Source organism: Pelodiscus sinensis, chromosome 3 (assembly GCF_052426305.1).
Source record: "Pelodiscus sinensis isolate ZL-2025 chromosome 3, ASM5242630v1, whole genome shotgun sequence".
Classification (NCBI taxonomy): Eukaryota; Metazoa; Chordata; order Testudines; family Trionychidae; genus Pelodiscus; species Pelodiscus sinensis.
This window is the reverse complement of record NC_143054.1, coordinates 162,759,313-162,771,380: the sequence shown is the minus strand read 5'-3', so window position 1 is coordinate 162,771,380 and position 12,068 is coordinate 162,759,313. Positions and strand designations below refer to the sequence as shown.

The window sequence follows — 12,068 nt, the reverse complement described above, 5'->3', positions numbered from 1 at the left end:
GATCACAGGATGACTATGAGCCGCAATTGTGATACGGCCGTGAAAAAGGCTAATACTGTCTTGGGAAGCATTAGGCGAGGTATTTCCAGTAGGGATAAGGAGGTGTTAGTGCCATTATGCAAGGAATTGGTGAGACCTCATTTGGAATACTGTGTGCAGTTCTGGTCTCCCATGTTTAAGAAGGATGAATTTTAACTGGAACAGGTACAAAGAAGGGCCACTAGGATGATCCGAGGAATGGAAAACCTGTCTTATGAAAGGAGACTCGAGCTTGGCTTGTTTACCTTAACCAGAAGAAGGCTGAGGGGAGACATGATTGCTCTCTTTAAATATATTAGAGGGATAAATACCAGAGAAGGAGAGGAATTACTTAAGCTTAATACCTACGTAGACACAAGAACAGATGGATATAAACTGGCTATTAGGAAGTTGAGACTTGAAATTAGACAAAGGTTTCAAATCATTAGAGGAGTGAAGTTCTGGAACAGCCTTCTAAGGGAAGCAGTGGGGGCAAAAGACCTATCTGGCTTCAAGATTAAGCTAGATGGGTTTATGAAGGGGATGGTTTGATGGGATAACATGATCTTGGTAACTAATTGACCTTTCACTATCAGTGGTAAATAGGCCAATGGTGGAATGATAGGAGTTACTATAGAGAACTTTTTCCTGGGTATCTGGCTGGTGAGTCTTGCACACATGCTCAGGCTTCAGCTGATCACCATATTTGGGGTTGGGAAGGAATTTTCCTCCAGGGTAGATTGGCAGAGGTCCTGGAAGTTTTTTGCCTTCCTCTGTAGCATGGGGCACGGATCACTTGCTGGAGGATTCTCTGCATCTTGGGGTCTTTAAACCATTCAAGGACTTCAATATCTGAGATATAGGTGAGAGGATTATTCCAGGAATGGGTGGGTGAGATTCTGTGGCCTGCATTATGCAGGGGGTCAGACTAGATGATCATAATGGTCCCTTCTGACCTTAAAGTCTATGAGTCTCTCTTATTTGTTTGTTTGTTTATTTATTTATCTTTCTATGTATTTATACTATTTCGACCCCACCCCTCCAGTTAAAAATATTTGAGGCAGCTTACAAAATTGTTTAAAAATACTGTATATAGAGGTAAAATACAGGAACCCAAGTGGGAGGAGAGGAGAGAGGGGGAATAAAACCTGCTAAAACACCTCAAGAGGAGGGTCACACACACAGACATATACACAACTAAACACCAATAAAAGCACGGGTAAAAATGTGGCTTTGGCCTGGCACTGAAACAGTGCCAACAATGGCTCCAGGTGAATGTCCGGGGGGGGGGGGGGGGAAGAGGCTGAAAAGGTCCTGCTCTGCATAGATGTCAACCTTATCTCCATAAGTGGAGAAACACAGAGCAGAGCCTCTCCAGCTGACCTCAGTCCCCAAGTGGGTTTGTATGGGAGGAGACAGTCCTTCAAATACACAAGTCCCAACCCATTTAGGACTTTATAAGTCATAACCAAGACCTGGAATTGTGACTGGAAACATTCTGGAAACCCCAGAGCACGGGGCCAGTGGGGGACTCAAGCAGTTTCCCCTGGGCCTGTCTTCCCTGTGGCATTTCAAAGCAGCACTGTTGCTCCTTTTTTGAAGAACAGTTAACATTATTGGCTTGTCTACACTGGCAGATTTTGTTTCCTAAAAGTGCCTTTTGGTGACAAAACAGTGAGAGCATTTACACTGCAATGCGACTTTTGTTGGGATAAACGTACAGTTTTGGCAACAAAAAACTTCAACCTCTGTAAGAGACTTTGGATTTTTCCTTCCCCTTATTGTCGACAAAGGGCCATAGTGAACTCTACTGTTTGATTTGTTAATAGAACTGTCTTCTGCCAGCATCCCAGAGTGCCTGCCCTGATGGCTGTGCTCAGTGTTGTGTGATCTCTGCTGCCCTGCAGGCATGTGCCCCTTTCCTTTCAAAGCTCTGGGGAATTATATGACAGTTGAGTGAGCTGTTCTGTTAGGGGAACAAAGAACAAATCATTGGAATACTCCTGTTCTGCCTTACACTAGAGACACAGCTCTAGGCAGACTGCTGCTGCAGGGAGAGGGCTGGAGAGACTGCTCTGCTGCTGTGATATTTCTCAGCATGGAAAGCTCGCAGAGCTACGAGGGAATCCTAAGGAGCATAGGAATCAGCCCCGCCTTCCTATAACACTGCACTGTGGGATGCTTACCCACATTGCATTGCTCTATCTGTCAACAGGGTACTAGAAATATGGCCATGAAATGTTGACAATGGGAGGCAGAAAAACTGGTTTGATCTGTTTTCACTTTTGGTAACTTTTGCATGGCGACAGCACTTTCATCACCAAACCTTCCCAGTGTAGACATAGCCTATGTTACAATAGCCATCCTCCCCTTCTGTCTTCCTGACCTGCAGCAGTAGAATGGCTTTTGTGCCAAACAAACACCTGGTGTCATACTTTTTCAGTTCTCCTGCACAGCTGCCCCAAGAAAGGGCAGAGTTTTGTCCAGACATTCAAACAAACAAACAAAACCAAATCTAACATATCTGGGAAAATGACATGCCCCTCATCAGCTAATTTTTTTGATTGCGATGAGCTGTGTGGAGAGACCCAATTATACCACGGAAGGATCCACACTTCATCTGTTCTTGGGAAAACGTCACAAGATACATGAGACCTTTCAAGCAAAAGGTGCAATGTGTGATACACAAATTTAGAGACACTGTTCTTAAGAAGAGCCAGATATCACATGAGCTTGATTTACTGCGGCAGTAGTATGCCCTGCATGATTTCGTATAATATTCTCAATTGTAAGAAGTTTAGAGTGAACCTTTATGGAGAACTGGTTTATCCTCAGATTGGTAAACACGGTTAGATATGGGAAATTTCATTCATTGGGAATGAAATCATGTTTTTGTGTGTGTCATGCTTCTGATATATAATCCCATATGCATCATTCACAGCAAGCTGTATTGCTATATATTTATTTCACTTCAGATAGTTCTCCAGTAATTATACAGTCTGCCCAGTTAAGCTGGAAATGTGTTTGAACATGCCTAAAGATTTTGCCTATATATTTTTGTTTTAATGTATATTGTGCAAATTTATAAAGTCCCTGTATAATCCAAATCAGAGAACCTCCTGTGACTTAAGTTTTGAGGACTTGATTGTGGCCTGATAACTATATTTGAAGGTTTTCATTTAAAAATATCTGGATTTTCAGAGGTGCTGAACACCTATAGCTCTGATTGACTTTAGTTGGTGTTATCTGTTTTCAGTACCACTGAAAATCATGCACAAGGAAATGTCTGCTTGAACACCCAACTAAGGTATGCACATTTGTCTGATCTTATAGATGGATTAGCATAGATATTTTAATGATAAAAGTAATTTTAAACTTATATATCAAGGGACCTAATTCATGTTGGTGTAGTTCCATTTCGTAAGGGTAGATTAATTCAAAGTAAATACTAGGTATGTTAAGCAGCATATAATTAATTAATTGTGTAGTCACCATAGATACATGTTAGCAGTGAAAATGCTCAGTCCTGGGTTGCACTGAGTCTGGCACTAACTTCGCTGTGGCTCTGCATTATTAGTGGACTGGGGAGTCACTAACAATGTGGAGCCACAGCTGAGTATGCTGGAACCTGGCGCAAGCTGGATCTCAGCCAGCCTGCCTGTGTGCCAGCTCTCCAGTCTACTAATAATGCAGAACTGCAGCAGGAAGCCCGGGATTGAGCCAACCTGTCGCAAGGGCACCATTTCGGGAGAGTAGGGGGGTGCAGCAGCTGTGCACTCTGAAATGTGGCTTGTTTTTCATCCCATTCCCTGGACTATCAGGGAGTGAGGGGAAAGTACTTGAATTCCTTGCATGCCTCTCACACCTGCCTGGTGAGCTCTCTCCCAAAATGGCGCCCTTGGTCTGTCTTCCAGCCCTTTAAAAAAAATGTAATTGCAGAGCTGCAGGGGGCGGTGAGAGTTGTGTGTTGCTTCTAACGTTAACCAATTAGTGCCCACTAATTAGTTAATTGTTTAGTCAACTACACTATTACAGCCTAGTAGATACCTTTTAAAGTATTCCAGCAAGGTCTGCATAGCACAGTTAGAATGCAACACAGTAGGGTACATTTATAAGTCTTACTCTGGTGTGCATCGGAGTGCCATGTAGACCATCTTTAGGTACGGCTAGACTATAGGTTTTTGTCGGAAAAAGGTATGCAAAATGTGGAGTGCATTTTGCGTACCTTTTTCCGAATTTTTTTTTGGAAGAGGCTTTTCTGACATTTGGCCAGTCTAGACTGGGCCAAATGTGGGAAAATAACCCTCTTTCAAAAGCCCCCTTCTTCCTCGTAGAACAAGGAATACAGGGATTTCCAAAAGAGCACGTTTGCACTTCCCATTAAAAAAAAAAAGCGGAAGAGCAAATGCATTCCCTGGACGCGGTGGAGTTTTTTTGGGATACATCCCCCAAACTCCCCACAGTCTAGCCGTACCCCTACTGAAGTTACATAGATTAGAGTTGAAAGGTTTTGTGTCCATTTTAATGGTCACCAGTTCAAATCTGAACTAGTAGCATCTGAAAGTCATATGAAGGTTGCTTGGTATTGAATGTGAAATGAGTTGGAATTCTGGACAATGTGTCCACATTCCAAACTGGCACCCATTTTGTTAGCCTCCAAAGATTGATTGGATATTGAAACTGAGCTCTTTGCTATCAGCTGAAAGTAATTGTTCCAAAAGGAGGTTGAGTCACATTGGGGTAATCAGAGGGAATTTGTATTATACTGTACCTTTTCTTGATTGGATTATAACAGTTCATTTTGTAAACTGTCAATCTAGGTCTCTTTACTGTCATTATATTCATTTGCTTTTTATGAAGTAAATAGGGAAGCTGGGGATGTAATCAGTGAAAGTAACAACCCCCCCCCCCCCAGTGGCTGGAAAATACATCTTTTTCAAAGTTTCTACATGTTTAAACAATGAATAAAAAAGGAAACATCTTGTTACTTCATCAGAAAGCGCAGTCTTACATAAAGAATCTGTAGGATGAAATGTTAGAAGTAACACCTTGTCCATTTTCTCCTGTGATGTTTAATTGCAGATGTTGATGCCACCTGCAGTGACTTTGATTTTGGAACAGCTTTGCATATTGCTGCATTTAACTTGTGTACTGCAGCTGTGAAGTGCTTACTGGAACATGGAGCGAATCCTGCTTTTAGGGTAAGGTGTATGTTTTCAGATGAACCAAAAGAATGAAAATTAATTATTTTGATTGAGTTTATTGTTGCTGTAGCCTGGTTGGTCTCAGAATAAATGAGACACACAAGGGTGGGTAAGACAGCTTTTATTGGACCAACTTCTGTTGGTGTAAAGTTCAAGCTTTCAAACTACCCTGAATTCTTCAGGTCTGGGGAAAGAAATCAGCATTTCTATGCTAAATACAAGTTGGGACACAGATAGTTAAGGGGTAATGTTGTTAGGAGATCCCTTGAAACAGAGTGGACAATAAGGGTTAGATTGTTTATTCAAAAGGGGTTTGATGTGGGCCATTGAAGGTTAGCAAGCTGATATATGTTAGGTTGTTATAAAGAATCATAAAACCAGTGTCCTTGGATTTGGGGTCTAGTAGTGCTATGATTTTACATTCCAGGCTTGCCTTTTGTTCAGACAGGTTTACGTTAAGGATAAGTTTTGAAAGATCAATTCCTTGTGTGAGTTCATTTGAGAGAGTGTAGTGATTTAATTTGACTATCATTTAAGAAAACAACTTGCATGCAGGGGTGATGTGGGTGTGTAGGTTCCAAGATGTAAGAGAGAAGGTGATTGGTGAGAGAGACAAGCTTTCAAGCTTCCACAGAGCTCTCCTTCAGATCTGGTAAGTGTATTCAGTGTTGCAGCTAAATACATGGCTGAACAGATTGTTTAGCATAAGTAGTCAATGCACATTTCAAGGGACCATTCAAGGTGAAAGTGAAAACAAGCTGGTGAGTATGGCTATCTGAGTTCTCTGTCCTCCTCATCAAAGGAAACCTTCATATCGCCTTTAAAGGATGACCCTGGGAGCTTAAATTTGTAACTTTGCTAGATGCTAAAAATAAATGAACTAAATAGATACATTGGATTTATAGATGTTTACAACAAGCTATACCAGTGGTCGGCAAGCCGCGGCTCGCGAGCCACATGCGGCTCTTTACACTCTTTAATGCGGCTCTTCTGTGTGCCGGGCGCCCGCTCCCCTCCCTCCTCTCGGGCGGCCGCCCCAAAAGTCTAGTTACTAGACCAAACCGCAATTCAAACCGCATTTGGAGTGGGGCGGGGCCGCAGGGGGCGGGTGGGCGTGGGCCGGGATCCATTGGGGCTCCGGGGGCGGGGCCTCACCTGGGAAGGGGGCCGGGTGGTGTTTCTCGGCACCTCCTGCTGCTCAGCGCCGCTTCGTGTGAGTGCCGGGCCGGGGGGCAGTGAGACGGGGGGGCGGGAATAGGAGGGCATAGAGATAGTGGGGGGGGGGGTAAAGGAAGGGGGCTAGAGGCGGGGACGGGGGGGCACCGCCCGGGCAGAGTGGCGGGTGGAGGAACCGTGGGACGGAGGGGAAGATGGGGCGGGGGGGAGAAGGAGGGGGCAGGGGCGGGGAAAGGAGGGCAGTGGGGTGGGGGAGGAATGGAGGGGGCAGGGGCAGGGGCGGAGGGGGAGAAAGGAGGAGGCAGGGGCAGTGGGGCGGGTGGGGAATGGAGGGGGCAGGGGCGGAGGGGGAGAATGGAGGGGGCAGGGGCAGTGGGACGGGTGGGGAGAAAGGAGGGGGCAAGGGCAGTGGGGGGGTGGCGCCCGGGGCAGCACGGCGCCCGGCCGGACACACAGCGGGGCGGGGGAGTGGACGAGACAGGGGCACTGGGAAGGGGTAGAGGACGGGGCGGGTCAGTGAGGCGGGCGGGGACCGAGAGGGCAGACGGGGAAGTGGCAGGAAGGGCGGGGTGCGGGAAAGGACAGTGCGGACGCGTGGAGGAGGGGCAGATCAGACACTTCTTTTCGTTGCGGGAAGTCGGGGTGTCTGCATTGTATGGTCGGGGGGTGGTGGCGTTGGGGTCTCTACACGGAGCTGCCTGTCTCTGGTGCTGGGACCCCAGTCTCTTGGGGCGGGCTGCCTTTGCTCGCAGGTCTCACTCCTTGCTTCACAGCTCGTTTGTTTTGTTGCGGAGCCTTTTCTCAGCTGAGACCCCCACCCTGGCTGGCCTGTGCTGCTGTTGCGCTTTGAACGTTATGCTAAGCATTTTGGAGCATTTAGTTTGAACCTGTGTAAAACACTCCTGGGCAGATAAACGGCCCGGGAGAGTAGAGGGGTGGATTTTAGCGATGCTTCATTCTGAATTTTTGCTTGGTCTGAAATGAGAGAAGAAGTTTCTTTCTGTGTGAATTAAACAGTCTGTAAAATACTAGTTCTTTCTTATCGTAATCACTCGGAGGGGCCTGTGCAAAGATACTCAGTGCAGAAGGTCCCTTATCATGATAGCCAGAGACCCGACAACACACAGATACCTCTAAGAAGTGTTAACAAGAACAGCCGGGATTCTGGAAACTGGAAGCTCTCTAAAAATCCAGTGCAGTCTTCACCCTTGAGGTTACTCACTTCTTGCAATTGAACAATGAAAATAGGGCGATTGGGTTGCAGGATTTGGTTTTTTTTATTGTAGCCTTTCTGTAATTGTTCCAGTGAGTTAATGCACTTCCTCATGTTTGGATTGCAGATACTGCTGGGGAAGCTTTGTTTATTTAAAACTGACCTGCTGGGAGGGGGTTGTTCCTTTTGTGCTGCTTTGTGATGTGTAACTGTAGTCTGAACATTTTAAGGTTTTATTTGCTTTCTGTGACCTTATAGTTAGGAATTTCAAGCTTGAGATGTGAATTTGGACAGAGGGAGACTGATCTGAAATACTGAGCTGGCAGCATAGAGATGGTAGTTGAACTTCTTTGCAATTTAGTTTACTTGGCTATAAGGTATAGATGAAGAGCCCTATACAACTTCCACAGAAAGATGGAGTGGGGATGAGGATTTTCAGAAAGACCTATTGATGGAGGATTAGAGATGTAGGGGAATCAGAAGAGAACAGTTCACTGCTGAGGAAAAGGATTTTAACTCATGCTCACTAAGGCACAGCAATTTAGCTTTAAACTTGGGTTAGCAGTGCTAGCTCATCTGAGGCTGCCCTATAGACTTTAACAGTATACTAATAAGAGTTAAATGCTGTGTTGCTGTATCTTCACTGTTTTGTCCTAAATTAGCTACCCTTGAGTTAAGCATACTTTTTTTATGTAGACATACCCAAGAGTGGTGAAAAGGCATACTTGCATGCAGAATATTCTCAATAAAAACTTATTGAAACTAAAAACAGTGTACCATCCTATGTATTTTCGGGTTTAAAAATGTGGCTCTCAAAATAAATTTCAATCGTGGTTTTGGCGAGATTTGGCTCAGTTGAAAAAAAAGGTTGCCCACCACTGAGCTATACAATCCCCCCTTCTCCCGGCAGTTCTTTTTCTTCCTTTCCCCACCATGATAAGAAAGGTGTTAATTGGCCACCTCACCTTGAATGGTCCCTTGAAAAGTCCTTTGGAAGATGTATACAAGTAATTCCTCACTTAACATGTGCCTGTTTAACATGTTTTCATGATAGCACAATTTTTTTTTAGGGAACATTTTTCAAACAACACAACTCTGTCCCCGCAATAACACAATTTCCCCTAGGGCCGGCCGGTGGCCGGCAGCTGCACAAGGCTTCCCCTACCTCCCTGCAAAGCGGTAGAGATTTGCCGCTCGCAGCGCCGTTCCCCGGTGACCCCCTCTGGCCAGACGCAAGGCATCTGGCCAGAGGGGGTCACCAGGGAACTGCGTGGCGAGCAGCAAACCTCCGCCGCTTTGTACGGAGGCAGAGGAAGCTCCACGCAGCTGCTGGTGACCGGCCAGCTGGGGAAACCCAGCCGCCAGCTGCAAGGCCCCTCCCCTGTCCTTCCCGTCCCTTCTCCAGAGCCAAACACCTCCCATCCCTGCTATAACCCAGTTCTCTTTCTCTGCCAACCTTATGTCCCGGTCCCAGCTGCTAACAAGTGCAGGCTGGAGCTGCAAGCGCACATGCGCTTGAAACGCAACCTCCCACCTTTTCCGTTATTTTCAATGGGAAAATTGACCCCGCATAGCATGTTTTCACTTAGCAATATTATTTTCTGAAACGTATCTACCGTGTTAAATGAGGAATTACTGTATAAGTATCTGTGTTAAACAATCTCTTTCACAGCTAAATAAATACAAGGTGACACTCTGCATATGCCTACACTGAAATTAAAAACCTAGAGTCGGCACAAATCACCTTGCTCTACTTGCAGAGCTTCGGTAACTGCGAGCCTGAGGGTATGTCGTTACTACGGGCTGGATCGATGGGCAGCGATCCATCCAAATTGATCACTAAGCACTCTCTTGTCGACTCTGGTGTGCCATCAAAATGAGAAGAGTAAGTGGAGTCGATGGGAGAGCACCAGTTGTTGACTTACCGCTGTGAAAATACCGTGGGAAGCAGAAAAGTATGTGCAGTGGCACAGTGGATAAGGTATCTGACTCTGGAGCTACATTATTAAGGGACTATTATTATTATTGTGTAACTTAGGTCGACGGCCCACAGCAACATATACAAGAACTACACCATAACTGAACACCGCTTAGTCTGTGCTCTGTGAGCCTGAAACAACTGACATGGTCTTGCTGTCGGTTTTAAATTCCAGCATAGACATACCCACTGAATACATTGATGAGACCTGAAGAAGAGCTCTGTGTAAGATGAAAAGTTTGTCTCGCTCACCCACTAAATCCTACTTTGTCTCTTGAAATAGTGTAAAAAAAATAATACACACACACACACACACACACACACACACACACACACACACACACACACACACACAGTAACAACCAGTCCTAGGTTTTGGTCAGGTGAAATGTACTATATTGAGTGGCACTGTCTGAAAATCACTGGTAATGAATTTTGGAATATTTCCGTTTTTGGGTGGCTGGGATCTGTTATGTATCCAACCCTAGACTTCTGTCGAAATCCAGTTCTGTCTAAAAGTCACATTCCTCAAATTGTACCATTACTGTATGCCTTTCTTTTTATTGGTTAGTGGTTCTTTGTCACTTAAAGAAGTCATTATCACAGAGCTGTACCTCTACCCGGAAACACAGAACTGTAACTTAAGGCCTTGTCTGTACTTACGTGAAGACCACTGCTTCCACAGACCTCCACAATGGGGCTGTCCCAGAAATTTGGTTAAAGGTACATCGACTCCAGCTCCATAATTCTCATGGCAGGAGTTGCATATCTTAAGTTGAATTTCTGGTGTAGTGTACACCTGGCCTAAGATCATAACAGATACTGTATATTAACTATTAGTAGGCTTGCCCTAAGCCCGTGGTTACCAACCTGTCCCTCGCGATCGACTGGTAGATCACAAGGCCTCAACCAGTCAATCGCGAGGCGTTCGGGCACCCCAACCCCCGATTTTCCCCCACCCCCGAGAAGCCCCACTACCTACCTCTAGTGTAGTGCCAGCTTCCTGCGGGGTGGACGGAAGTCCTGTCTGAAGCCCGCGTCACTTCCAGGGGTTCCAGAAGTGCGCGGGCTGTTCCCCTCCCACAGCTCTGTTGCGAGCTGGGGGAGGAGAAGTGCAGCGGCTTCCCTGCGCCGCTGGCACCGGAGGGGTGAGTTGAGCGCAGGAGTTTCCCTGGGCCGCGGGAGCGGGGGTCGGCCCCGTAGTTTGGCTGCGCTGCAGGAGGGGAGGGAGCTGGCTGGGTCGGGCTGCACCACACTGCGGGAGGGGGGTTTGGCCCAGGGGCAGGCGCCCGTGGGGGTTGGCCATGCTGCGGGAGAGGAGGAGGGGAGGTTGGCCATGTTGGGCCGCGCCGCAGGGGAGGTGTTTGACCCCGGGGCAGGTGCCCGCGGGGGTTGGCCATGCTGCAGGAGGGGGTTGGCCACACTGCGCCACGGGAGAGGGTTTGGCCCCATGGCAGGCGCCTGTGGGGGTTGGCCATGCCGCAGGAGGGGGGAGGTTGCACCCGGAGCAGGCTCCCACAGGGGTTGGCCCAGGGACAGGCATGCGTGGGGTTTCCCTGTGCCGCGGGGGAGGGGGGAGTTGGGCCCAGAGGAGACATGTGCTGGCTTCCCTCCGGGGGGCAGGGCGAGGCCGAATCCTGGGAGGAGGCAGATACAGGGGACTCTCTGCTGCCACTGGCACCCCACCCCCTGTCCCCAGACCCCACTCCCCTGTCCCCAGCTACAGAACTCTGTCCCCACTGGCACCCTGTCCCCTGCTGCAGAACCCTGTTCTCTGCCCTCCCAGCACCCTGTTCCCTCTCCCCTGCCCCCAGCCGCAGAACTCTGTCCCCTCAAAATGTATAATTATAAATGCTTCATTTTAGATTTAAATAGCATGAATAAAAAACAGACCATTTATTTCATAACTATAAACACGTGATTTTAATTTTATGTATTGCATAATTTTAAAATAAACTGTTTATCAGGGTGTGTAAGTGAGGGCTGGGGATAACAAGTGATGGACAGGAGGAGAATAGAGAGGGCAGGGCTTCAAGGAAGGGGTGGGGCGGTAGATCTTCGCCTGTTCTGAGATTTAAAAAGTGATCTTGAGTGTAAAAAGGTTGGAGACCACTGCCCTAGGCTATGTCTCTACTTCCAGGAGGAATGACAGTCTGTCGTTCGATCTTCCGGGGTTCAATTTGTCAGGTCTAGAAAGTACCCACTAAATCAAACACGGAGTGCTCCCTCTTTTATCCTGGTACTACTCACTTTCTCAAAGAGTAAGGGAAGTAATTGGGAGCGTTTAACATTTTAATCCATTGACCTCCCGCTGTGGAGACAGCACCATTCTCAGCTTAAGATGTGTTGACTCCAGGTACACTATTTACGTAGCTGGAGTTGTGTACTTTAAAGCAACTTTCACCCTGCAGTGGAGACCTGGCCTTAATCATGAGCCCAAACAGCCTTTCTCTGACCGATCGGAATGCCACTTATACAC

At 46.9% G+C, this 12,068-nt stretch overlaps 1 protein-coding gene across 9 annotated transcripts in view; it reads left to right on the top strand.

Moving 5' to 3' along the window:
- The window catches only part of CLIP4 (CAP-Gly domain containing linker protein family member 4), a 111,577-nt gene that overhangs the window by 60,707 nt on the left and 38,802 nt on the right, over positions 1 to 12,068 (top strand). For all 9 annotated transcript variants that reach the window (XM_075925360.2, XM_014569787.4, XM_025180990.3 and 6 more), the window contains one exon: positions 5,101 to 5,219. In XM_075925360.2, the coding sequence (XP_075781475.2) occupies positions 5,101 to 5,219 (119 nt within the window). The remainder of the gene's footprint in view (positions 1 to 5,100; positions 5,220 to 12,068) is intronic.